This window comes from Phyllostomus hastatus, unplaced genomic scaffold, assembly GCF_019186645.2.
Source record: "Phyllostomus hastatus isolate PE091 unplaced genomic scaffold, TTU_PhHast_1.1 phas_scaffold_216, whole genome shotgun sequence".
NCBI lineage: Eukaryota > Metazoa > Chordata > Mammalia > Chiroptera > Phyllostomidae > Phyllostomus > Phyllostomus hastatus.
In genome coordinates, this window is record NW_025334018.1 from 3,530,693 (window position 1) to 3,557,322 (window position 26,630).

General features: G+C 52.6%; 1 protein-coding gene across 2 annotated transcripts; it reads right to left on the reverse strand.

The window, feature by feature from the left end:
• Positions 1 to 17,545: 17,545 nt before the first annotated feature.
• Positions 17,546 to 26,330, reverse strand: EFNA3 (ephrin A3). 2 transcript variants are annotated; one of them, XM_045816875.1, is made up of 5 exons: positions 26,106 to 26,330; positions 19,644 to 19,933; positions 19,171 to 19,236; positions 18,907 to 18,984; positions 17,546 to 18,656 (listed from the first exon to the last, which is right to left on the reverse strand). In XM_045816875.1, the coding sequence occupies exons 1-5, from the start codon at positions 26,234 to 26,236 to the stop codon at positions 18,526 to 18,528; spliced, it is 696 nt and encodes a 231-aa protein (XP_045672831.1). In that variant the 5' UTR covers positions 26,237 to 26,330; the 3' UTR covers positions 17,546 to 18,525. The 2 variants fall into 2 exon arrangements, with proteins under 2 accessions (XP_045672831.1, XP_045672833.1); XM_045816877.1 differs by lacking the exon at positions 18,907 to 18,984.
• Positions 26,331 to 26,630: the final 300 nt, after the last annotated feature.

A 26,630-nucleotide genomic window follows, 5' to 3' on the forward strand; every position in this document is an offset into this window, starting at 1 on the left:
TTCTAACCTAAAATGACACCCCCAGCCAAACTAGCAGTGAAGAATGGGGCGAGGATAAAGAATACTTTGAGTCATTCAACGACACAAAACATTTCCTTCCCGTGCGATGTTTTTCAGAAAGCTCTTGGAAGTATGTCCACAAAAGGAGAAGTAAACACACCCACAAAAAATGAAACGCGGGGTCCAGGAAACAGGCTCTAACACAGGAAGGGGGGGAGGGAATTCCCAGACTGTACATGAAAGGAAGCTCGGAGGCGGCAGCTCTGTGCCCAAACTAAAGACCAACCAAGGGAGATTCGGGCAGAGGCATGAAGCCCCCAGGAAGGGCGTCTGCAAGGACAAGGGCACTTCTGCGCTACCTGGTGTTGAGAGGAAGGGTTGATCTGAGAGTTTTAGGGATAAATTAGCAATAAGAAAAAGAAAATAAAGAAATAAAAGAACTCAGGGATATTTTACATTGAAATTCATTTTTGAATAGGTAATAGGTTCACATGGTTGAAAAATCAAAATGAGATAAAAAGCCAAATGACTGACTTCATGCACCCAATCTCCTCCCAGGCAGGCAACCATTAGGTTAGCTTCTCATGGATGACTCCGTTTGTTTTTTTTCAATTGTGCTAAAAACACACAGCATAACATAAGATTTACCATCGAAACCTTGTTTCAAGAATCCTCACCCAAGGACATTTTTATCATTGTTTTTCAGAGAGAGAGGAAGGGGGAGAGAGAGAGAAAAAAAATCGATGTGAGAGAGAAACACTGATTGATAGCCTCCCACAGCGCCCTGACCAGGGATCCAACCCGCCTGGGTGTGTGCCCGCAACCTTTCAACGAAGGGGACAACACCCCAACCAACCGAGCCACGCTGGCCGGGGCCAAAACCATTTGTAAGTACACAGTTCAGTAGTATTAACTACATTTCATACCGTTGTTTCACAGTGTTTTTTAATAAGGTACAATTAAATATGAATATACTCTCTTACTTTCCTTGCATTCTATACATGTTTTTCTACACTTTGCTGTTTCCACTTTACCTTGTACCCTGAGCTCTTTCCGCGGAGAACTTCCTCGTTCCTTTGTCTAGTGGCTTAGTCCCCACTGTGCGGAGAACAACCGTATATAAGCTAATTCCAAATGTGTGCAGATACAGCTGCAGGACAAGTTCTCAGAAGTGAGATTGCCGGGTTAAAGGGTAAATTCATTTGCAACTTTGCCTGATATCTCCAAGTCTCCCTCTTCTCACTGGCAAAATATGTGAAAACGCCTTTTCCCTGAAGCCTCAACAGACTGGGTTGTAAACTTGGAATTTTGCCTCGCTGATAAGGGTAAAATCCTACCTTAATGTAGTTTTTAAAACATTTTATTTATTTATTTTTAGAGAGAGGGAGATGGGCAAAAAGAGAGGGAGAGAAACATTGGTGTGAGAAAGAAACATGGATTGGTTTCCTCTACAACATGCCCCAACTGAGACTGACCTGCAACCCAGGCATGTGCCCCGACTGGGAATTGAACCAGTGACTTTTCCTTCTAGGGATGGCACCCAACCAGTGAGCCACGCCAGTCAGGGCTGGTCAGGGCCAGGCCTAATGTAGTTTTTTAAATTTTATTTTATTATTTATTTATTTATTTTAGAGGGAGGGGAAGGGAAGGAGAAAGAGAGGGAGAGAAACATCAATGTGTGGTTGCCCCTCGCATGCCCCATACTGGGGACCTGGACTGCAACCCAGGCATGTCTTGACTGGGAATCGAACTGGCGACCTTTTGGTTGACAGGCTGGTACTTAATCCACTGAGCCACATCAGCTGTGGCTTAATGTAGTTTTAATTTTCATTTGTCTTTTGTGTGAGATTGAGCATTTTTTAAAAATTAAAAAGCAATGCGTGTTTCTTTTCTGTGAAATGTTCGTGTTCTTAGGCCATTTCTCTACTGAGTTGTTGGCCTTTCCAGATAATTATTAACTACAAGGAAAATAGAAAGTTTTTGAAGATCCCTGGCTGGTGTGGCTCAGTGGTTGATTGCTGGCCTGTGAATCAAAGGGTCACTGGTTCAATTCCTAGTCAGGGCACATGCCTGAGTTGTGGGCCAAGTCCCCAGTAGAGGGTGTACTAGAAGCAACCACACATTGATGTTTCTCTTCTACTCTTTCTCCCTCTCTAAAATAAGTAAGTAAATAGCCCTGGCTGCTGTAGCTCAGTGGATTGGGTGTGGGCCTGCAAAGCAAATGATTGCGTTCAATTCCCAGTCAGGGCACAAGCCTGGGTTGCAGGCCAGGCTCCCAGTAAGGGACACATGAGAGGCAACCACACATTGATGTTTCTCTCCCTCCCTTCACTTCTCTCTATAAATAAATAAATAAATAAAATCTTTAAAAAAATAAGTAAGTTTTTGAAGAAATAGAATGGATCATACTATATTATATGACTCAATTGTGAATAATTGTTAACAGTTTCTTTTTTTTAATATGATTTTTAAAACGATTTTATTTATTTATTTTTAGAGAGGGAAGGGAGGGAGATAGAGAGAGAGAGAGAGAGAAACATCAATGTGTGGTTTCTGGGGGTTATGGCCTGCAACCCAGGCATGTGCCCTGACTGGGAATCGAACCTGCGACACTAACAGTTTCTTAACAGTCTGAATGTTAAGCATTGATTTAAACTTTTGTATTTAACTGTACTAGGAACATAGAGTGAAGAGTGTGTTCATGCATTGAGAGGCAGGACAGGGAGAACTAAATCCTCACCTGTCATTGGAAGACAGCAATAGATAAAGTCTAAAATTAAAAAGAAAAAAAAAGGTAAAAACAGCAGTGCCAGTGAAATAAGATCATTTAGAAATAGGAAGGACAATATCAGAAGAAGCAACTAGAAAGTCTGAGGGTGGGTGCCCCTGCGAACCAGGGTGGATGGGGAGTTGGGGAGGGCTGTGGCAGGGGCTGTCATTTTTCACAAAAGCTGTTTGGTCTTATCTGACTTCTTAAACTACATAATACATTACTGTGATAAAACAAAATTACATACAATTAAAGGGGATGGCTTATACATTTCAACATAAAGCCTCCCCTTTAGAACCAAGGGATATTATGGATGTGACATACAGGAATGCTTGTGCTAGTTACTGCAGCTGACGAAGGTTAGGTAAAGGACCGAAGAAGACCCAATAAGGGCTTTCTGAAATGCCAACGTGTCAGGTTTGCAGGGAAGTCTCTTCCAAAATCATAGACCAACTTCTGGTTCTGGCTGTGATGGAGTAACAGGGACCATCCTCTATCCTACTGAATCAAACAACTAAAAAAACAGACTATATGAAACTATGATATTTGCACATGGGCAACAGGCAGGGATCCCTGAGAGAGAGGAAACACACGGAGTGAGCTCTGTGACTGCCCAAGGCTGTTGCCTGAAGAAGATTTTCAGGATGCAGTGCAGAGAAGGACACCAGGCTGAGAGCCCCTGGATCTCCTAGTGTTGAGGGGAGGAAGCTAGGAGCCTGGGGTGCAGGGGAGAGGGTGGGGGGTGGGGGGTGAGGGGAGTGGCCAAGGTGGACAGTTCACCAGGCAGGTCACTGGGGAGGGGAGAGCAGCACAGAGAGGGAACTCTGGGTATCTGCAGAGCATGCCCCTCAAGTCTTCAGCTGTGTGCTGAGAAGTGTGTGCATGTCGGGAAAGAGCCACAGGAAAGCAGGAGGCAACCCTCAGGGCTCAGCCAGGGACAGCGATACTCTGTGTTCCCACAGCTGGCATGGAAAGACCTACTAGTCATTATTTTGTGCCAGTTATTAATTGATTTCTTCTCAGCACTAAATTGATTCTTCATTGCCTGCTCTGTGAAAATGGAGATGAATCCTTTAAATACTTTTCCTTTGCCGGTGGGCACAACGTTGAGTTTTGTCAGTGGAGGTGGCTGGAGAGGCATGGCAGGAGGAAGGGGTTTTCCTGCTGGGCTCTGGTGTGCTCTCTCCTGGCTCAGCTTATGCAGCACAGGCAGCTTCTCAGGCGCGGCTGGGGGAGGGCTGTTCCTGGGAGCGCTGTCTCAGCCCTGGAAGTGGTGGCTGCTCCTGCTATCTGCTCTTCTTAGAGGCTCTCCAAGTTCTGTTTATTTCTTGCTAGCAAATCTCTTGTTGCAGTCCATAGTTCTGTAGACCAGATTTCTCCTGTTCAACTCGCCATGTGGTTCCCGTCTCCTGACTGAATGCTGGTGAAACACGGACATCAAGCAGTGTCCTCCGAAGCTCATTGTCTCAGTGGCCAGACCAAATTAACCCGAAGTGAAACGCTGTTTTTTGTCTTGCCAATTGGCACTTAAAAGGATCAAGCCTTTTTTTTTAAATTTTTTTGAAAAGGTTCAAGTCTTAAAAGGATCAATCTGGTCTCAAGTAACTTAACTGTCTCTGAACAAGGCTCAAAAATGTTCAAAGCAATTTTTTAACATTCAGCATCTAACAACATAAAATTCACAATGTTTGGCTGTTGCTGTAAACAGTCAGTCGGAGCGCCGAGGAGTCTCACCCATTGGCCAAAATGGGGGAGGGGGTGGTTCTTAAACCAAGTGGTCAAAGGTTTTAGAAAGGTAATTGGGTAGGGAGAAAGTCCTCCCCTCCCTATCCTTATGAGAACCTGGAGCTTGAGCAGGAAGGTGGAGATGGTCTTTGAGAAGGGAGCCCACCACTCTCCCAGGTCGTGTGTCGTCTGAGTAAAGCCTCTTTCCTTTTGCACCAGCACCTGCCTCATTGGTTTGGCTCTTGTGGTGGCAGGGAGTAGAACCTTCCTTTTGTTTAGTGTTACATGGCATCTTACTGATAATTATCACACATGCAAAGAAGAGGGAAAGCATAACCCAAAATTAGGGGGGAAAAATCAATCATCAAAACAGGTCCAGCCCTGGTTGGCTTGTTGGAGCATAATCTAGTAGACCGTAAGGTCGCGGGTTTGATTCCCAGTCAGGGCACATGTCTAGGTTGCAGGTTTGGTCCCCAGTTGGGGTGTGTGAGAGGCAACCTAAAGACGTTTCTCTCTCACATTGATGTTTCTCTCTCTCCTTCCTCCCTCCCTTCCCTTTGCTCTAAAATCAATAAGCATGTCCTTGGGTGAAGATTAAAAAACAAAAACAAAACAACCCAAAAACTTGGAGGGAAAACGAGTCAACTGTACTTGAACAACAATAAAAAAAAGTTTTGCCCTGGCTGGCGTAGCTCAGTGGATTGAGTGTGGGCTACAAACCAAAGTGTCGCAGGTTTGATTCCCAGTCAGGGCACATGCTGGGTTGCAGGCCATGGCCCCCAGCAACCGCACATTGATGTTTCTCTCTCTCTCTTTCTCCCTCCCTTCCCTCTCTAAAAATAAATAAATAAAATCTTTTTAAAAAAGTTTTAAAAAATAAAAAGAAAAAACAGATCCAGAAATGACACAGAGGATAGTAAACAAAGGATTTAAAATAGCTATTATTAAATATGTTCCATATATTCAGGAAGATAAAGAAACACAGGAACATGAGAAGAATAGATGTGAAAGATATAAAATAAGACCCCAATTGAACTTCTAGAGATGAAATGACAATGTTTGAGATGAAAATGTACAGAATGGAAATGAAAGCAGATTAGACAGTGTGGATAAATCGGTGAACTGGAGGACTTAGCAATGGAAACTATCCAAAATTCAACACAGAGACAAGAGGAGGAGGAGGGGAAATCCGTGAGCTGTGGAATAATACCAACCAGCCTATGTACCTGTGTAGAGACTCAGAAAGGTGGGCGAGGGGAGACGGAAAAGCTTTTGAAGAAATAACAGTAAAAAGACTTTCTAATTTGGATGAAAACTATAAACTCATATACAAAGAAGCTCAACAAACCCTAAGCACATGAAATAGGAAGAAGACTGCATGCTGAACACCAGTGACAAAGAGAAAATCTTCAGAGCAGCCAGAGGTAAAAACATTATGGAAAGAAAAAAGAGAACAGACTTCTCGTCAGAAACAATGCAAGACCATGGAGAGATGTCTTTAAGGTAGTAGAAGATAAAAACTGTCAACCTAAAATTCAGTGAAGATATCTTTTGAAACTGAAGATGAAATAAAGATGCTTTCAGACATTCAAAAGCTGTAAGAATTCATCACCAGCCAACCTGCACATTAAGAAAATTTTGTAAGTGCTTCAAGCAGAAGAAAAATGATACCAGATGGAAATTTCCATCTACACAAAGGAATACAGAGCACCAAAAATGGTAAAGAAAAGACTTTTTTCCTTATTTAAAATTCTCTTTAAATGAGAGTTGAGGGATTAAAGCAAAAATAATAATGTGTGTGGGATTCAAAGGGCATTTAGAAACAGAATGCAGGACAACAACCGCATGCAGTTCGGGAGGTGGGAAACAGGAGCGAGGGCTCACCCTGAGTACAGCGGAGTGATATTGGAGGAGAGAGACGATGACAAGTTAAGATGCACTCTGTACTCCTAGAGGAACCATGAACAAATGAAGGTACAGCTTAATAAGCTAACAAAGGAGATAATATGGAGTCCTGCTTACAGGCACCCTTAGAGGCACCCCGGCTGCTCACCCTGCAGACAGAGAGCTTGGGCTGGGTTCCCAGTCCCAGGGTCCTGCAGAACCTCCAAGTGTTTGGGTGGGATAAGCAGTGCACTCGTTCAGACTGGACTGGGCTGTCAGAAAAAACCTCCTTCTCCTGCCACCTTCTTGCAGCAAATCCAGCCCATTTTATTTATTTATTTATTTAGATAGTGAATGCATATTTCAAATTTAATGACAAAACCTGTTCAACAGTCTTTCAAGTTTTACAATTTCAAGTTAATAAACTATTTTAAGGAAGAAAAAGGAGAAAATTGTAATGGAATTATATAGCCACAGTATTAAAAAGTGCTTCTTAAGACAGTTTCAAAACATTAGGTGAAATTTTAAAAAGATTTAATTAATTAATTTTTTTAGAGGGAAAGGAAGGGAGAAAGAGGGGGAGGTGTTGGGAACCGCCCTGCCTGGTTTCAGAAGCTGTAACCCCCCATGGCTAAGGCTGAGTGAGAGACCTTGGAGCCATAAGCCACTAAGGAGACAAAGTTAATCTTCCTTGTAGGGGGCGCTGCCTCTGCCCCCTTTACTTCACCCTGCTTGGCCCCCAGCGATGACCAGTTAGCCAATGACGGGTAAGATTCCTCAAGGGAGGGATGACCTAAGACAGGCACAGTCACGAAAGGGCCTTAAGGGAAGGATTTGGGGGACTATAGAAAAAGGGGGTGATGGACCCTCGCCTCTTGGCTTTGACATAGCCTGAGTCCTCATTCTGTCTGCAGGAAGTCTCCTAATCTCTTGATTACTTTACTTCCCCCACCTGACTTAAGCCTGAAACAATGCCAGAGGTGGGTGCAGCCCTGTGCTGGAAAGGGCAGGTTCCCTGGGGCAATCAGGCCTAAGGAAGAATGCATAAAATCCTATGACACCTGCTTTGCTAAGACCCTCAATTTAAATGATGAGGGTCCAAACATGAAATGAGTTTGTTCCCCAAAGTTTTATGGCCCTTTAACTATCTGACCCTGACTCAGAATAAGCCCTCAGAGTTCTTTGAATGTTATCTATTGTTTGATCATTACTACCTGACAATGAATGATGAGCTTTACATATACACCCTGTATTCCTATGCAAATTAAACCCAATAAAAGCCCATTGAGGAACAGGTTCCTGGCCCTTCTCCTTTGAGAGACTGGACGCCTTTCCTCCCCAAGCAAACCATGTCTTGGTAGATTTATTCTCACCCATGGCAGCTGAGGGGGCCCTGTGGGTGGAGCCCCTCTACAGGGAGGGAAACATCTGATGTACTAGAGATACATCTATTAGTTGCCTCTCATGCGCCCCCCACTGGGAACTCAGCCTGCAACCCAGGCTGAGTTGTGCTCTGATCAGGAATTCACTGGCGCTCAATCCACTGAGCCATACCAGCCAGGGCATGAAAACATTGGATAAATTGAAAAACCTTAAGTATTTTGTATTTTGTTTTTTATTGTTAACACTAATACATATGTCCCCATTTTCCCCCCTTGGCTCACCTTCATCTATCTCCTATCCTCCTTCCCTATGGCTGTCACCCCACGGCTGTCTGTCCATGGGCGATGTATATATGTTCTTTGGCTAATCCCTTCACCTTTTTTCATCCAATCCCCCTCTCCCCGCTCCCCTTTGACAGCTGTTAGTCTGTTCCATGCATCCATGCCTCTGTTTCTATTTTGTTCCTCAGTTTGTGTTGTTCATTAGATTTCACATATGGGTGAGAGAGATCATATGGTATTTGTCTGTCTCTTACTGGCTTGTTTCACTTAGCAGAATATTCTCCAGGTCCATCCATGCTGTTGCAAAAGGTAAGAATTTCTTATTTTTTATGACCAAGTAGTATACCATTGTGTAAATACCACAGCTATTTTTGCCCTGGCTGGTGTAGCTCAGTGGATTGGGTGTGGACCTGCAAACCAAATGGTTGCTGGTTCGATTCCCAGTCAGGGCACATGCCTGGGTTGCAGGCCAGGTTCCCAGTAGGGGATGCATGAGAGGCAACCACACATTGATGTTTCCCTCTTTTTTCTTTCTCCCTCCCTTCCCCCTCTCTCTAAAAATAAATAAATAAAATCTTTTTTTTTTTTTAAAGAAAAAGACCACAGCTTTTTTATCCACTCATCTACTGATGGGTACTTGGGCTGTTTCCAGATCTTAGCTATTGTAAATAATGCTGCTATGAACATAAGGCTGTGTATGTTCTTTCAAACTGGTGTTTTAGATATTTTAGGATATAACCCCAGAAGTGGAATTGCTGGGTCAAAGGCAGTTCCATTTTTATTTTTATTTTTTTAAAGATTTCATTTACTTAGGACTTTGAGCCAAGATGGAGGTGTAGGTAGACACACCGTGCCTCCTCACACAACCAAAAGAAGGACAACAACAATTTAAAAACAAAAAACAACCAGAACTGACAAAAAATTGAACTGTATGGAAGTTCAACAACAAAGAAGTTAAAGAAAACACATTCATCCAGACTGGTAGGAGGGGCAGAGACAAGCAGCCGGGTGAAGAGGACTCTCAGCAAGGTGGCAGCTAGATGACCAGGGTGGGCAAGGTGGCTGGCGGACCCAGTGAGGCAGCAGATTGCGAACTGGGCGGTTCCACATTCGCGTGCAGATAAACTAGGAGGAACAACTGGGGAGCAGGATGGACTGCGCAACCCAGGGCCCCATCCCAGAGAAATAAAGCCTCAAACCTCTGATTGAAAACACCTGTGGGGGGTGAGGCAGCAGCAGGAGAAACTCCCAGACTCACAGGAGAGTTCCTTGGAGAGACCCACAGGGTCCTAGATTGTACACAAGTCCACCCACTGGGAACCAGCACCAGAAGGGCCCACTTTGCTTGTGGGAAGTGGGGGAAGTGACTGAAACCAGGCACAGAGCAGAGCAAGCACCACTGTTCCCTCTCAGACCCCTGCCCCACATACAGCACAACATCCCAGCGACGTGGGTTGCCCTGCCCTGTTGAGCATCTAAGGCTCTGCCCCTCGCTACATAATAGGCACATCAAGACAAAAAAAAAAGGCCCAAATGAAAGAACAGATCAAAGCTCCAGAAAAAATATAACTAAGCAACAAAGAGATAGCTAACATATCAGATGCACAGTTCAAAACACTGGTAATCAGGATGCTCACAGAATTGGTTGAATTGGTTGCAAATTAGATGAAAATATGAAGGTTATGCCAAGTGAAATAAAGGAAAATGTACAGGGAACAGCATAATCAATAAAACATTAAAAAATAAAAACAAACAAGAAGAGGCAATGTTTCTCACATCAATGCTTCCCTCTCTCCCTCCTTTCCCATGTCTCTAAACACTAAATAAATTAAATCTTTTTAAAAATATATTTTATTGATTATGCTATTACAGTTGTCCCATTTCCCCCCTTCACTCCCCTCCACCCTGCATACCACCTCCTACCCACATTCCGCCCCTTTAGTTCATGTCCATGGGTCGTGCATATAAGTTCTTTGGCTTCTACATTTCCTATATTATTCTTACCCTCCCCCTTTTTATTTTCTACCTACTATCTATGGTACTTATTCTCTGTACCTTTTCCCCCCTCTCCCCCTCCCACTCCCCTGTTGATAACCCTCCATGTGATCTCCATTTCTGTGGTTCTGTTCCTGTTCTAGTTATTTGCTTAGTTCGCTTTTTTGTTTTAGGTTCAGTTGTTGTAGTTGTGAGTTTGTTGCCATTTTACTGTTCATATTTTTTATCTTCTTTTTCTTAGATAAATCCCTTTAACATTTCATAAAATAAGGGCTTAGTGATAATGAATTCCTCTAACTTGACCTTATCTGAGAAGCAATTTATCTGCTCTTCCATTCTAAATGAAAGCTTTGCTGGATAGAGTAATCTTGGATGTAGGTCCTTGCCTTTCATGACTTGGAATACTTCTTTCCAGCCCCTTCTTGCCTGCAAGGTCTCTTTTGAGAAATCAGCTGACAGTCTGATGGGAACTCCTTTGTAGGTTACTGTCTCCTTATCTCTTGCTGCTTCTAGGATTCTCTTTTTTGTTTTAATCTTGGGTAATGTAATTATGATGTGCCTTGATGTGTTCCTCCTTGGGTCCACCTTTGGGACTCTCTGAGCTTCCTGGACTTCCTGGAAGTCTATTTCCTTTGCCAGATTGGGGAAGTTTTCCTTTATTATTTGTTCAAATAACTTTTCTACTTGTTGCTCTTCCTCTTCTCCTTCTGGTACCCCTATAATTCGGATGTTGGAACATTTAAAGATGTCCTGGAGGTTCCTAAGCCTCTCCTCATCTTTTTGAATTCTTGTTTCTTTATTCTTTTCTGGCTGGATGTTTCTTTCTTCCTTCTGGTCCACTCCATTGATTTGAGTCCCAGTTTCCTTCTTATCACTATTGGTTCCCTGTACATTTTCCTTTATTTCACTTAGCATGCCTTTCATTTTTTCATCTAATTTGTGACCAAATTCAACCAATTCTGTGAGCATCCTGATTACCAGTGTTTTGAACTGTGCATCTGATATGTTAGCTATCTTTGTTGCTTAGTTATTTTTTTCTGGAGCTTTGATACGTTCTTTCATTTGGGCCATTTTTTTTTGTCTTGATGTGCCTGTTACGTAGTGAGGGGCAGAGCCTTAGATGCTCAACAGGGCAGGGCAACCCATGTCGCTGGGATGTTGTGCTGTATGTGGGGCAGGGGTCTGAGAGGGAACAGTGGCGCTTGCTCTGCTCTGTGCCTGGTTTCAGTCACTTCCCCCACTTCCCACAAGCAAAGTAGGCCCTTCTGGTGCTGGTTCCCAGTGGGTGGACTTGTGTACAATCTAGGACCCTGTGGGTCTCTCCAAGGAACTCTCCTGTGAGTCTGGGAGTTTCTCCTGCTGCTGCCTCACCCCCCACAGGTGTTTTCAATCAGAGGTTTGAGGCTTTATTTCCCTGCGCTGGGACCCTGGGTTGTGCGGTCTGTCTCGCTCCCCAGTTGTTCCTCCCGGTTTATCTGCGCACAATGTGGGACCACACGGTCCACAATCTGAGAGTCTTCTTCACCTGGCTGCCTGTCTCTCCCCTTCCCATGGGTCTGGATGAATGTTTCTTCTTTAACTCCTTGGTTGTCAGACTTCCATACAGTTCGATTTTCTGTCTGTTCTGGTTGTTTTTGTTTTTAAATTTGTTGTCCTTCTTTTGGTTGTGCGAGGAGACACAGTGTGTCTACCTACGCCTCCATCTTGGCCAAAGTCAAACATTGCCTCTTGCATGTACCCCAGCCAGGGACCAAACCTGCAACCTAGGCTTGTGTCCTAACCAGGGATGGACTGGTGACCTTTCGCTTCGTGGTATGATGTCCAACCCACTGAGCCACACTGGTCAGGGCAAGACAGTTCTATTTTTTTTTAAGTTTTATTTACTTATTTTTAGAGAGAGTGGAAGGGAAGGGAGGAGACAGGGAGAGAAACATCAATGTGTGGTTGCCTCTTGCATGCCCCCCACTGGGAACCTGGCCTGCAGCCCAGGCATGTACCCTGTCTGGGAATCAAACCTGCAACCCTTGGTTCACAGACCTGAGCTCAATCCACTGAGCTACACCAGCCAGGGAGAGACATTTCTATTTTTAATTTTTTGAGGAAACTCCATACTGTTTTCCACAGTGGCTGCACCAGTCTACATGTTCACTAACAGTGCACTAGGGTTCCCTTTTCTCCACTTCCTCACCAGCACTTGTAACAACAACATTGATCTGTTCATGGTGGCCATGAACTCAGGCCTCTGCTTAAGTGCTTTTGGCTAAAAGAGAACTGGTCTGGCCCTAACAGTGTGGCTCAGTTGTTTGGCATCATCCTGTAACCGAAGGGGTGTGGGTTCAATCCCAGATCAGGAAATATGCCCGGGTTGCAGGTTTGATCCCTGGTTGGGGTGTGAATGAGAAGCAACCAACTGATGTTTCTCTCACATGGATGTTTCTCTCTCTAGCAATGAAAAAATGTCATCGGGTGAGAAGAAAGAAAAAGAAAGGAAAGAAAGGAAGGAAGGAGGGAGGGAGGAAGGAAGGAAAGAAAAGAATCCATCTCTAAAAAAAGAGAGAGATCTGGCCTCTTTTGAGCCCCCAGGGCCACCAGTCTTCCTGGCTACCCCGCCCTCCCCAGGCTCAGAAAACACAGGGCTGTGAAGGTGCTCCCAGCTGCCCAGCCACCTGTCCGAGAAGAAGAGGTCCACTTGCCATGGGTACTCACTGTGGGCACCCACAACCGGCAGCCCCTCAGTCCGAGCGCAGATGTGTGAGAGAAACTCAAGAGGGCGCCCTGCACATAGATCCTGTGGGAAGGGTGCCTGCAGGGCGGCTCAGAGACCACAGACTGACTCCCAGGAGGGTGTGGGAGTGCATAAAGGCACCCTGTGTGAAAAGGGTGTGCTCTGTTGAGAGTGTGAATGTTTTTGTGACTGCTTGTATTATGAAACCTAAACATAACAGCCTCTGACCTTTTGGTCATGCCATCCCTCTGAGGGGCCTGTCTATGCTCCTGGTCCCCCCAGTCAACACCCACACAGACGGCAAGCTGCCAACCATCCCTCAAGCCTCTCATCTCTCCAAAATCCTTTCCTGACAGCCCTGTTCACAGGCCCAGCCAAATGGTCCTTTTATTCTGGGCTGCATACCAGAGCCTGGGGCGGGGGGTGGGAGGGGCGCTGTTGGCCGCTGCTCAGAATGGGCCATGCTGCTGCCCAGAGAGGGAGACGTGGGGACGTGGCCCCACGTGGAGTAGGCCAGCGCTCTCGATCTCTCCCTGGGTCCCCTCCCCAGGCCCAGAGTGTATGTGTCTGTGTGTGTGCAGGCATGTCTGTGGTATGGAAAGGGGCTCTCCCTGGTCCCAAGCTCAGCCCCTTTCATGGTCTCCCCCTCCACCAGCACAGGGCAGGGGTGGGAGGGGCCTGCAGGGGCCTGGGAGGACCTGGCGGGCATGGTGTTTAACTACCACCTGGTGTGGCCCCGTCTCTGCTTACGTGTGGGTGTGAGTGAGGAGCCCCTGACTCACCCTGTGTTAGTAACTGTGTCTGGGTACGTCCTTGGCACCCTAGGAGTTGTTTTTGTGTTCCATGTGGCTGTTGACATGACCTGTCGGTTCCCAGGGGGCGTGGAGGCGGTACTGTTCTGCCCCACACCCGCCTCCTCCTTCCCCTAGACTTCCCTGGACTCCAGACTTTGCCCACTAGGTCTGGCTGCTGCTCTTCTGACACAAACACTGTGCGTTTAGGTGGGACTGTGAACATGCTCTGTGTTGGTGGCTGTCATCTGTCAGATGCCAGCTCCTAAGTGCATCATCATCCTGTGTGACTCTGGGTGCAGGTGTGGTTTGGGGTGCCTACGAGCCCCTCTACTGAGTGTGCTAGATGCTGTGACATTCCTGTGTGTGCCTGATGCCTGTGATGGGTGAGTGTGGCTTTGAAGTGCGTTGAACATGCATGTGTGAGTGTATGTAGAAGTGGGGAGGGGGTGTGTCAGCGTTCCTGCCCGCAGTGTGGGCGGTGGAGGTGGACTGTGAGCCTGAGGCGCCTGGGCTGCTCCCTCGGGCCTGGCGAGGCCCCTTCCACTTCAGCTGTGTAAACAAAGCCCCTGCCTTCCTTTCTGAGGCCCCTTCAGGGCTGTCTTCTCCTCGCCTCCCCCCCACTGCCCCAGCAGTGAGTTTGATTGACTGCCTGGGGTTGGAAGGTTGTGAGGTTATGTGACTGGGTGTGAAGTGAAGTGTGCCCCTGGCCAATACCAGTCTCTCAGGGGCCAGTTGGGGGACCCCAGGCCACTTAAGCAGAGCTCTCCCAGGTCCCTGGGCGGGTTCATCCACCCTTTTATAGCCAGGCTTGGCAACAGCCCTGTAATTAGCCTGGGCTAGACGCTGCGGTAAAAGCCAAGAATTTGGTGCTGATCCTTTGGGGGAGGGGCACTCTCTGCACCCCCTGGCCCGCCCAAGTCAGAGGCCAGGCTCCCCCAAGTCAGATCCCAGGCCAGGAGAACCCCGGGTTCTGCCTAAAGCTGCTTTTCCTGCTGCAGGCCCGAAGTGTCTCTGGGGGGCCTGGCCCCAGCACCCCCGGACTATTCCCTGAGTCAGCGCCGCACTCCCTGACCTGTCATCCAGGGCCCAGGCTACCTCGCCCTTGTGTCCCCACTACTCCCACCTGCCCTTCATGCCAGCCTGTGCCCCTATCAAGCTCATGTCCTTTATCCACACCTGTGTCCCTCCATCCCAGTCCATGTCTCCGGTCTTAGCTCATGTCCCTTCATTCCAATCCTGGTCCCCTCCCAGCCTTGTCACCATCACATCCAGCCCATGACCATGACCCCCCAGGCCAGCCCAGGCCTCAAGTTTGCCAACTGGATAGAATAAGGAGGGTGAGGGAGAACATATAAGGCTTTGGGGCTGAGTAGCTCTGGGCTGGACAGGTGTGGACTGGGCCCAAGTCTACTCCCGACCCCTTAGTATCTAGAACAGGAGGGAGGGAGAGAAGGGGGAAGGGGGAAGAGAAATTCTGGCATGGAGGTGGGCTGGGGCCTCCTCTGCTGGGCCTGAGAACAGGCTGAGCCCAGCGCGTCCTCCAGCACCTGCCCCTGTAGGTGCTGAGATGAGAAACGCCCAAACCTGCAGAGAACTTTTACTTCGAGAGCACGTTTATTAAAGCTGGGGACAGTGAGATGTGGAAGGGCCTGGGACGGAGGCAGCACCAGGAGCGAGCCTAAGCAGCGCTCTGCCTGGGTTCCCTGCAAACGTCAGAGGAAAGAAGTCAGCCAAGGTGGGGCTGTTTTAGCTCGCTGGGAAGTGAGACAGGAGGGGACCTTGGAGACAGGGTCAGGGAGTTAGCCTGGAAGGAGCTACCGCTGCCCATTGCTCCCCTGGTTGCAAGTCTCATGGGGTCCCTTAGAGTTTAGGAGATGCCTGCTTGTGGGGGAAGTGAAAAGTGTGGGGACATTGCCAGGAGGGAGAGTGATGTAAAAAATTTTCATAGGAGTTGTCACCCTGGCTGGTGTGGCTCAGTGGACTGAGTAGCAGCCTGCAAACTGAAAGGTCACTGGTTCGATTCCCAGTCAGGGCACATGCCTGGGTTGTAGCCCAGGTCCCCAGTAGGGGGTGTGCAAGAGGCAACCACACATTGATGTTTATCTCCTTCTCCCTCCCTTCCTCTCTCTAAAAATAAATAAAATCTTTTTACAAAATTATGAGCTTATGCCCCGGCTGGTGTAGCTCACTGGATTGAGTGGCATCCTGTGAACCAGAGTCACCAGTTTGACTCCCAGTCAGGACACATGCCTGGCTTGTGGGACAGGTCCCCAATAGGGGGGCGCGTGAGAGACAACCACACATGGATGTTTCTCTCCCTCTTTCTCCCTCCCTTCCCCTCTCTCTAAAAATAAAAAAATAAAGTCTTTTTTTTTTATTATGAGCTTAGGTGAGGGTAGCAACTGTCTTCTCTGTGGCCCCAGTACACAGGTAGAGCCTAGCGCTCAGCAGGTGCTCAGTACGCGTGGGCTGACTCCACAAATGACCGGATGAATGAGCCGAGTTCTTGCCTCGGGGGAGGGAGCCTCAGACTGGTGCACTGGCTGTCCTCGGTTCTTTCCCCTCCTGCCCTCCCACCCCAACTCCTTCACGCTCTGCCAGGGGGACATCTATTCACCCTCCAGGGTACAGCTGACATTTCATTTCCCCTGAGTACAGAGGGGAGAAGACACAGTCTCTGCTGCCCGGGGAGTCCCACAGTGCTGCTGGCAAGAGCCACAGAGGCACCAGGAGGGCCACTCACCCAGAATGCAGCCTACCCACACAATGCCAATTAGAGAGCCTGGCTGAGATGGAGTCCCAAGGGTGCACAGCTTGGCAATGAAAAAAAAGACACACCTCCCTGGAGCAGCTGGGCAAGCAAAGGCTGGGCAGATTTTGGTTCCCATCAGCACGCCCCATGAAGTGCCCACCTGCACAGCCCTGACCTCACACAGCCTGGGCAGGGCTACGGCTCCTCAGAAGCCTGGACTTTGCCCCACTTTCCCTTCTGTCTTCTCGCCCCCCTCGGTGGATACAGGGTGCTGTAGTATGTGCGGCCCCAGGACCAGCGAACTCCCAGCCTTTTTGGCCATGATATTTTAAACAAATAAAATAAAATTACAAAGTAAACTAATTTTATCGAAACGGTTATTAAAACATTTACTTTTGTGGCATAATAATGTATATGCTATATATATATGTGTGTGTGTGTGTGTGTGTGTGTGTGTATGGAGAGAAACATCAATGTGTGGTTGCCTCTTGCACGCCCCCTACTGGGGACCTGGCCCACAACCCAGGCATGTGTCTGAATTGAATTGGTGACCCTTTGGTTCGCAGGCCAGCACTCAATCCACTGAGCCACATCAGCCAGGGCTGTATATGCTTTTTATTAACACAGTAAAAACAAGGAAGCTCTAGTAACTACAGTCATTTAAAAGTAGTGTTAAGAGCAAACACTTTAAGATATCGCCAAAACCCACGATGCAGCCTGAAAACACCTGTGATTTCTGTCGGTCACCAAGTCACAGGCATTATTACCACTGTGGCTTGTTGCCCAAACACACATGAGAATGTTAAATTTCAGTTCAGGTGAGTAAAAATAAAGATGAAAAATTTTTCTGTCTAGGTCCACAACTTGGAGTGGGAAGAAAAGGAGGAAACTGTCACAGATGGAGCCTTCTGCTCCTGCCACTCAACCCTTACACTAACCCCAGAGAGACGAGACGCCATGCAACCCAGACTTGCTGGTGAGACGCCTGAGGCTCAGGAAGCTGGATGGGTTGCCCGGCATCATCCAGGCCGGGCTGGGGAGCCCTGTTGCTCCCTCCACACAAAGCTGCAGAGCTGCCCTCTTAAGGTAGACACGGTACAGAACAGGGTGTTCAGTTGTCCCTTTGGCCCTAGAACCCCTCCCCCACACAGGCCCTGTGACTTGGGGGGTCAAACTAGTGTACAGAAGGCTTATGGCCCCTGGAAATCACACACACTCAGGTATTTTTATCTCCAGTTTATTTTTTTTTTAGACTAAGAGCAGAGTATGAAAGTCACAGCCAAAGCACTTGAAAAAGGCCCAGGAGGATGGGTGGGGACCACAGAGGGTGAGCAGGGAAGGTCCTGGGAGCTGGGTCCTGGCTCAGGGCTGGAGGGGAGGGGTGTTGTTGTCTCACGGTCTCCAAAAGTGTCTGTGCGTTGCATAGGTCTTGTCTTCACAGAAGACAAAAGAGGGATCAGGGGGCCCCCAGTGGGGGGGCCTAGCCTGGTGGGGAAGGGGTCTGAGTTGGAAGGGGAAGTCAAGGAAGGTCAGGGCGGTAAGGAGAGGGAGGAGGGACTCTGTCCATCTGTACATTATATATAGAGATATAGAGTCTGTACATGCCTGCCTGGCACCCCAATGCCCACCCCTGTCACCCTTTTCCACTGCCCCCCCCAGGGGTGTCTAACTTGTAAACTTGGATTCAGTCCAAACCACAATCCTGGGAGTGGGGATGGGGGAAGGAGGACGTGCTTATTGCTGTAAACAGGGGAAGGGGTAGCAGGTGATGCCATCCCCTCGCCCATCTAGTCCCCTCCCCATGTTCTGCCCCTGGAAGAGAGGGATGGGGTGTCTCCCACGCTTCGGTTTGCTCTCTGGGGCATATTTGTTTCTCTGGGGGGACAAAAGAGGAGGGCACCAGGGGACAGAGAAAGGTACCCGGGGGCAGGGAGTCCTGAGCACTGCCTTTTATGGCCCCCCAGTTTGGTACCAAACATTACCGGAACCTCAAGGCCACTGGGACCCGTGGCTGTCCCTGTGCCTGGTCCAGTACAGTGCCCTACACAGAGGGAGGGGGCAGAAGGGCGGACACGGATGTATGGTGCAGACCCCACTTCCAGCCATCGGAGGAAGGGTCTAGGCTGCTGGGCTAGGCTTTCCATGGAGAGGCCAAAGTCTCCCTAGTGGGGCCCAGTCCCATCCATCTCTCCCCCCAGTCCAGGGAGAGGACAGAGCTAGGAGGCCAAGAGTGTCATAAGGAAGAAGGCGATGCCCACCGCCAGGGGCAGGTGTTCCCGCTTCGGGCTGGTCCCGCTGATGCTCTTCTCAAGCTTGGGCACCTGGGGGTTCTCTCCCGCAAAGTCTTCTGTGGATAGATGAAGAGACCAACCGGTGAGGGCTGGGCTGCGCGCCGCGGCGGGGGGCACGCGGCGGCAGCAACAGCAGCAGCAGCAGCAGCAGCAGTAGCAGCAGCAGTAGCAAGGGAGCTGGGGACGTGGCCACCCACGTGGGTAGGAGAGATCGGTGTACCCAGGGGAAAGGCATGCAAGGTGAGCAGGCACCAGGGCGGGGACTGCGGTTCCAGCAGTGGCCACCAGAGGGCGCTGCGCACTCACCCAGTACGTTGATCTTCACATTGGGGCCCATGGTGAACTGGGGGAGAGTGGGGACCGGCTTCTCCCCGGAGTGCGATGCTGCGGGGTGAGGTGCGGGTGGGGAGAGAGGAGGGGAGAGTCAGGGCCAGGATCCCCTCCCCCTGTTACAGCTGGGGAGCGAGTCCTCCTCTCCTGTGCCCTCCGCCCTCACCCCCGGGAAGCCAGGGGAGCCCCAAAGCAGGGGAGCCAAGTATGAGGTCTCGGCTGGGAGCCGGTTATACTCACTGGAGGCGCAGCAGACGAACACCTTCATCCTCAGACACTTCCAGTGCAGGTTGTGGGTGGGCGTGGCTGGGGAGGAGACAGGGCCTGAGTGGCTCTCTCAGGGTTTGCACCCCTAGCCCTCATTCAAAAACTCTCCTCACTCACCCACCCCTACTGCCCCCTCCCGGGCAGTCTCCTTCAGTAGCTCCCCAACTTTGCAACACTGGTCACAAGGTTCTGCCGTCGGCCCCTGAAGCCCCTTTGGTCCCAGACCTCAAGAAACCCGGACCCCTGAAGTCCCACAGAAACTGACTGCGACCCGACCTTAGGACTGTCACCAAACACCTCCCTCAGCCTCGAGACCCTGCCTGAGCTGAAATCCCGAGGTCCTCAGTGCCCACACCCGGTATGGAATATCACTCCAGCGGAGACCTGGTGACTGCCTGTCCGCCCTCCCTCGGACCCTGGGGACCCCACCCCTGGCTGTCACTCACAGATGTAGTAGTACTCGTGGCCGGCGTGAAACTCGTAGCCCAGCGAGAAGGCGCTATAGCGCTGGAACTTTTCCGAGAACTTGATGGGGCTGTGGGGCGCGTGCGGTCGGTTGCACTCCCAGCGCTTGAAGCCCTGGCTGGCGTTGCAAGCGTGGTAACCGGCGCGGCTCACCATGTACAGCACGTACTGCTCTGCCCCGCCGCCGGGCCCCGAACTGTTGTAGTGCGGGCAGTAAATATCCAGATAGTCGTTCACGTTCACCTGCACCGTGTAGCCTTCTCGCCGCAGGCTGCGGGGATGAACAGCGGGTCACAGAGAAGCCCCCATGCCAACCGGCTCTCCATCTCGCCACTCTGCACACCTTCCCCAGGGTCCTCGAGCTTCCCGGCTCTTTCGAGCATCCTCTCTTCTCCGTGCCTGTCAGACCCCAGGACCCTAGTGCCGCCCAGACCCTGAGCTAGACTTCCGGCGAGTTCCACGTTCTGTCCTCCTGGCGGCCACCAGAGGGCAGCAAAGGCGCAGGGAAGCCCAGCCGGCCTCCAAGGAAAAGAGGCGGGGAGAAAGGTGGAGGGAAGTAGAGAACGCACGCTTTGGTTACCACAGAAACGGCGCAGGCCTCTGCGACTCCCAGACCCAGGCCCGGATTTCCTCCGTCCATCCCCCATAACTCACCAGTGGGGCGGGCGGACTGAGGTAGGGAAGGAAGGAGTGGAAGTGGATGGGATCACTTAGGATAGATAGGTACCCTCCATAGCCTCTCCCTGCATGCTTTCCTGTGGTTGCCAGTCCAACCCCAAGTCCAGTCCACCAGGACCTGCCCTCAACAAGCATGTATGGGGGCTTCATGCACATACATGCATAGTTATAGGGCACACACACAAATATGTCCACTACCCACTCATAGAGGGCAGACACACAGAAACGTCCGGTTGTACGTGTGCTGGACTTCCATGCCAGTGTCCGTCGACCCTGCAATCTCAAGCTTCTCTCTGCTCCCCTGTACCTTCCCACCCACCCCCCACACTGGCACATGCTCCCTCTACAGAATCGCTGGTCTCTGTGTCTTGAGTCCCACTGACCTCCACGCTGAGGATTGGGCAATTAAGTCCCCAATGTGACGCACCATATCAGGGAGCTGAGGGACTCACTGTCAAGGCTCCACATGGCCAACCAGCCAGCACTTCTGTGCCTGTATGCCTCCCTCCTCAGCCTGGGCGCCACTGCCCCTCAGTGATGCTGGGAAAAGCAGTGAGCATAGTGCCCAGACAAGATGGCTGTGCCTCTTGGTTCCCTGAATCTCCTATGGGACAGAGAAGTGGACGCTGGGTCTCTTGTAATCCCCACCTTACTAGTCATCACCAAAGTGCAGTGATGGTGATACCACTGTCCAGGGTGGTGCTGAATGATATGGAGATGAGAACAACATCTGAATGGAGAAGGAAACTCAGAGAGTGAGGTGGGAGTTTCTCATTTCGTTCGGTTAGGAATGCACAGTTCTTGGCAGTGAGAGAAGGAGGGGTGGACACAGGAAAACATGGGGTACTTGGCAAGATGTCAAACTGCTGGGGTCCCTGAGAGCTCCCCGAGGGAGGAAATGGCTGCCGGTTGCCACCAGGCATCTTCCAGTGCCACAAACAGTAACTAGATCTACAGGAAAAGTAGTTCGGAGGCTTCTGCAGGGGGTGGGGCCTTGAGGGTCCCTCCTCACCTCCCCCTGCTTCTTTGGCCTTGCTTGTGCCGCCCCTTCCCCGAACATTCCCTTCCAAGCCTGGCTGCAAGGCAGAGAAGACAGCACTGGTGCTCAGGCACCTCGGGATGAATGGGCACAGCTTCCTTGAGTCATCAGGAATGCTACTAGCCCCACTCGGTTCCCACGGGAGTGATGGGTCATTCAGGCCACTCCCTGGCTCTGGCACTCAGGTGGGCAGGAGTCTCGGCCTGGGGCACTGGGAGCAGGAAAACGGGTTAGACTGGGACTAACCCCAGGTGCCACCCCAGGTTTGCCTTTCTATCCCCAACCCCAAACTTGACTGTTCGTCCCCCACAGGGCTCGAGGAGGAGGCCACCAGTGGTAGGGGCCAGACCTGGAACAGCGGCATGGCCACACTGGGGCCTCTGTCTTTGAGCGTCACCCAGGTTCCCAGCCCCGCTCTGAAGTGGCCCCTCCCTAGGGGCACTGCCCAGCTCCTCTTACAACACATCCCGTACCAGCAGGGAATAAGCCAAGCCAGAGCTATTCCTACAGGTAACTCAGTTTCCCCAACGGGGTGCGGACTAACCTTATATAAAGGTTGCTGGGTGACCGCAAGTGAAGAGAAGCCATCTCTTACTATCCTGGGGCTGGGCGGCAGGCAGAGCCCCTGAAATGCCCCCAAAGCTGGGCGCATGGGAGAAAAAGTCCTGCCTGTGGAGTAAAGAGCTGTGCCCAGCTGGGATCTGGTGGACTGGGTGCCAGGAATCTCCAGCCACACTGCCAGAATCCCGAGGTGTGTGCTGGCTTGGGTACTTTCATTAAATCTGTCATCCTTCCGGTCTTGACAGTGAAGAGGGAGGCAGCGCTAGGCCCAGGGAAGCTGACTGCTAACCCCTCCCCCAGGGCCACACCGCCCCACCTTAAAGCCACACCCTCAGCAGGGGGTAGGGTGCGCTGCGATCTGGGGACTAGGTTGTACCTGCCCCTTCGAACAGTTCTCTATTCCTCCTCACATCATCCTCCACTACCCTCCCGCCTCTCTCAAAGAAAGGCGGGTGCCGACCCACCCCACCTGTGGGGGGTGGCCCCTCACTCTGTTACTTCGTCCCTCCTGGCTCTCACCGCTTCGCCTCCCGTGTGCATTCCCACCCCGATCTTCCACTCCTTCGGTGCTCTGTGTGCTGGAGCCTGGTGGGTGGGCGGCAGGGACAGCGGGAAGACGCAAACCTCTCCGCCCCCATCCCGGGGCAAGCAGGAGCAGGTAAACAGGGTGTCTGAACGACTAGGGAGTAGGGAGAGGATCCTAAAGGGCCCTGGCTTTGTTAAATCCCTGCCACCACCCCTAGAACTGGAAATGCAGAGCTAAGGAAGTGGAGGAGGGACGTGAAGACACCGGCCCGATCTCCTCCCCTATAGCGCGCGCTCCCGAGGCCGCTCGCTCCTGCAGGCGAGGCTCGACCACGTGTGTAAGGCGTGGGGTCCCCCGCTCCGGGCTGGGGGTGTGGGGGTGGGTGGCGGGAATGCTCACCGGGCGGCTAGTGCGCACCGACACCCCCGCACCCCTCCGGCTCGCCCGGCCTCGGCATTCCGCCCCGACAGTCGGGCAGTACCGGGAACTGGGCCCCAAGCTTCACTTGCTGGCGTCGGGTGGGAGAGAATTAGCGCACCCCACATCCCGCCCCTCCTCCCTGCGACAGCAGCGGCGGCGAAGGTTTATTGATCTGCAGCGGCGGAGAAGCGCGAGAACCCCGCCGAAAGCGAGACACGCAGAAACCGAGTGAGAGCGAGACGCACGGCGAGAAGGGAGACGAGCAGAGCCCGGGTCCGCGGAGGCACCCGGGAGAGGGAGTGGGGCCCCGGGGAAGAGAGGGGCCCGGAAGCCGAGACGAAAGGGGAAGGGGGTGAAAACCGAGAGACCCAGAGACCCGGAGAGGCGAGGGGCCGGCCCAGAGAGGCACACACGCAGGGGAGACGGACGCGAGGAGGTGGCCAGGGGCAAGGAAGGGGCGCGAGGTCTGTCTACTTGGTGACAAGGAGAAAAGGGAGAGCGACCAACGTGGACGTAGTAGAGGCTCAATAAACATTTGTTAGTGAATGTATGAATGAAAAACAGCTCAGAACTGAAACATTGCAGAGATAAAGAGACAGGGAGGGAGACCGCTAGAGGAAGGTGCTCCCGAGGCTTCAGGAGTCGGGCGGACAGCAGCACCTCCGCTCCGGGCCGCGAGGAAACGAAGCCCAGGCCGGGCGCATGGGTCTGGCCCTCGGCCTCCCGCTCCCGCTCCCACTCCCGACTCCGGGGACCTGAGCCCCCCGCCCCACACGCTAATGCTTCTTCCCCAGTGCAGCCCTCCCAGCCCGTTTCTGGACTAGGCTGGGAGCAGGTCTCGCCTATTCCAGGGGACCGAACAGAGGGGATGAGTGGGGGCAGGGGGCGAGATCCCAGCCTCGAGGAGGGCACGGCCCCAGGTCTGTCAAAGAAGGCCGCCGCACGTGTCCCACCGGCACCCTCCCACGTGACCCCAAGAGGAGGGGTCCCAAGACCCTTTCCACGTGACCCCAAGGGGCAGAGACCCTCCGCACGTGACTAGGGGTGGGAGCCAGTAGCCCGGCTCACGTGACTGGGGAAAGGGGCGCGGGAGCCTGTGGCTCGGCCCGGCCCCGCCCCCAGCTCCCTGGCCCTCTCCACTCCCGGCTACGGAGCACGTCGCTCTCACGATTTATGGGGCCGCGGCTGCCGCAGTGAGGGAGCCGGGGAGCCCGGGCGCAGCGGCAACAAAGGCCGAGGATGCGAGGCGGGGGCGGCGGCGGCCTCACGGCCCGGTGCGCACCCCCTCCCACCTCTGCTGGTCCAGACGAGAGGGGAGCGGGAAAGACTGAAAGGAGGCTTTCCCCATCTCCTCCCTGGGCTTTCACCTGCGCCCAGGTGTATGCGGGGGAAGGGAACCGATCAACAACATCCCCCACCCCCACCCCTCCAGCCATTCCCGCTTCCCTCTGGCTCCGGCTTCGCTGAGAACCCCGGGGTGCCCCAAGGGTGGTAGGGCACCCTGGCCCCTCACCTGCACGCTCTCCACTCCGGGTCAGAGTCTAGCGGGGCAGGGGGCGGACGTGTGAGTCTGGGGGAGGGGGGCGAGCCAGAGAGAGCTAGGGAGTCAGTCCCTGGCACCCCCGGAGTTCTCCGAGTCCCACTCCGGGGAGGAGGGGCCGCATCCCCACCCAGAGGTTTCCATGGGAAGCGAGAGGGGGGCGTCGCTGGCTCATCCCCACCCCCAGTCTGACACTCTGGGCGCGAGGAGGGAGAGAGGGGGAGGCGCGGAGCCCCAAACAACAAAGAGCTGAGAGGCGAGCGGCAGCCCCTCCCCCGGGAGGTTGGGGGTCGCAGCCGCCGGGCCTCCGGAGCCCCTCCCCTGGGGCCTCGCCATGGCTCCCGAATCGCCTCCCGGGTGGGGAGCCAGAGGCAGTGCGGCCGCCGCCGCCTTGGCAGGTGTGACAGTGACCCCCGCATCCCCAGGGATCACCCCCCAACACACAGACACACACAGAGACGGCCGGGGTGATCCACACGGCGGCTCGCCCGGGAGGAGAAGACAAGGGCAGCAAGGACTGAGCAGAATGAGAACCTGGCCCTGCAGCCGGCACCCAGCCGCCGCGCTACACGCCCGGGAAACCACAGGGCCGCCCTGACACCCGCCCAGACCGCGGCGGCGCCGGCAGCCACCGAGCCCAGACGCGGCGGGCCACGCGGACAACGACCGCAGCCCCCTCCCCGACCCGTCCCCGCTCCCATCCTCAGACGGTCGCCAACGCAGACACACAAATCACACACCCAGACAAACACGCGCACTGACAGCCGCGCACGCCCGCTCACACTTAGAGCCACACACCGTCCCCAGCCCGGCTGCGTGCGCGCGCGCCTGTGTGACAAGCCGACATCTCCCTGCTTCCTTCCCTTGCACAGCACCCCGCGTCCCCGTTCTCACTCAGCAACACCCTCAGGGCCCCCCGACGCGGCGGCCCGGCTCCAGCTCACCCCGGCCGGGCTCGTCCGCACAGCCAGGGCAACACCTTCGCCTTCGTTCTGAGGAGGTGCTCAGTGGGACTCCCCGCCTCAGCTCTGAACCCCACTTTAAAAAAATGTATGTGTTGATTTGAGAGAGAGAGAGAGAGAGAGAGAGAGAGAGAGGGATTTGTCCCACTTATTTATATATATTCATTGGTTGCTTCTTGTTTGTGCCCTGACCAGGGATCGAACCCCCAACCTTGGCGTATGGGAATGACGCTCTAACCAACCGAGCTACCCAGCCAGGGCCAGACCCGCTTTCAAAAGCAGGAGTCCAAGACAGCCTCTTGAAACCCTCACCACTGAAAACAGGTCATCCCTGCCCCCTCTCCCAAGTACGGGCGGCCTACCCCTAGCACACGAGTGCTCCCGATCCCCAGCCTGCCGAAGGGGGTGAAGATGGGGGCACTGTGCAATGAGGGTACGCAGTGTGGAGAAAAGCCAAGGTGAGGTGGGGAGGGTCCCTGAGCAGCCTCCTCCGAGCGGCCAAGGCCTCCTTACTATATACCTCAACAGCCTCTTTCAGACACCCCCACCCCAGTTTCATAGACGCCTATGGAGTGTCCCCCTCTCCCTTGCCTCCCAGCACCCAGCTGTGCTCTCTTTCAGGACTCCCATCCCAGGTTCCCCCAGGACTTCCCGGGCCCTCCAGCTCCCCCTTCACTGACGCGGGATGCGCGAGCTCCCTGGGCGCCCCCGACTCACTGCTGGTTGGAGCTGTTCCAGTACACCGTGTGCCGGTTTCCCAGAGCCCCCCCGGGCCCCTGGGCCAGCAGCGGCAGCAGCGGCACCGGCACGAGCAGCAGCAGCAGCAGCAGCAGCGGAGCCGCCGCCATCCCCGGAGGAGCCGCCGCCGCCACCGCCGCCGCCGCCCCCCGACTGAGCCCCGAGCTCCCGGCTTCTCGCTTCCCAGCTCCCTGCTGCCTCCGTCGCCAGCCCCCGAGCCTCAAGCCACGCCCCCAGCCCTTCCCTCCGCCCTCCCGGGCACGCTCCCGAAGCCCCGCCCTTAGCGCGCTCCCGCTAGGCCCCGCCCCGCTTGGGCTTGGAGCGCGCGGGCCCGTGGGAGGTTGGAGCAGTGATACCGGCTCCTGAACAACTCGAGCCCTGCGCGCCACGCCCTCTTCTGTTTAATTTACCACCCCAGTCCTGGCCTTTCTGCTACCCAGTTTGGAGTTTCCAGGAGGATTAGGGAGGCCAAGACAGGGGTCTGGAACTCGAGTGAGCACATTA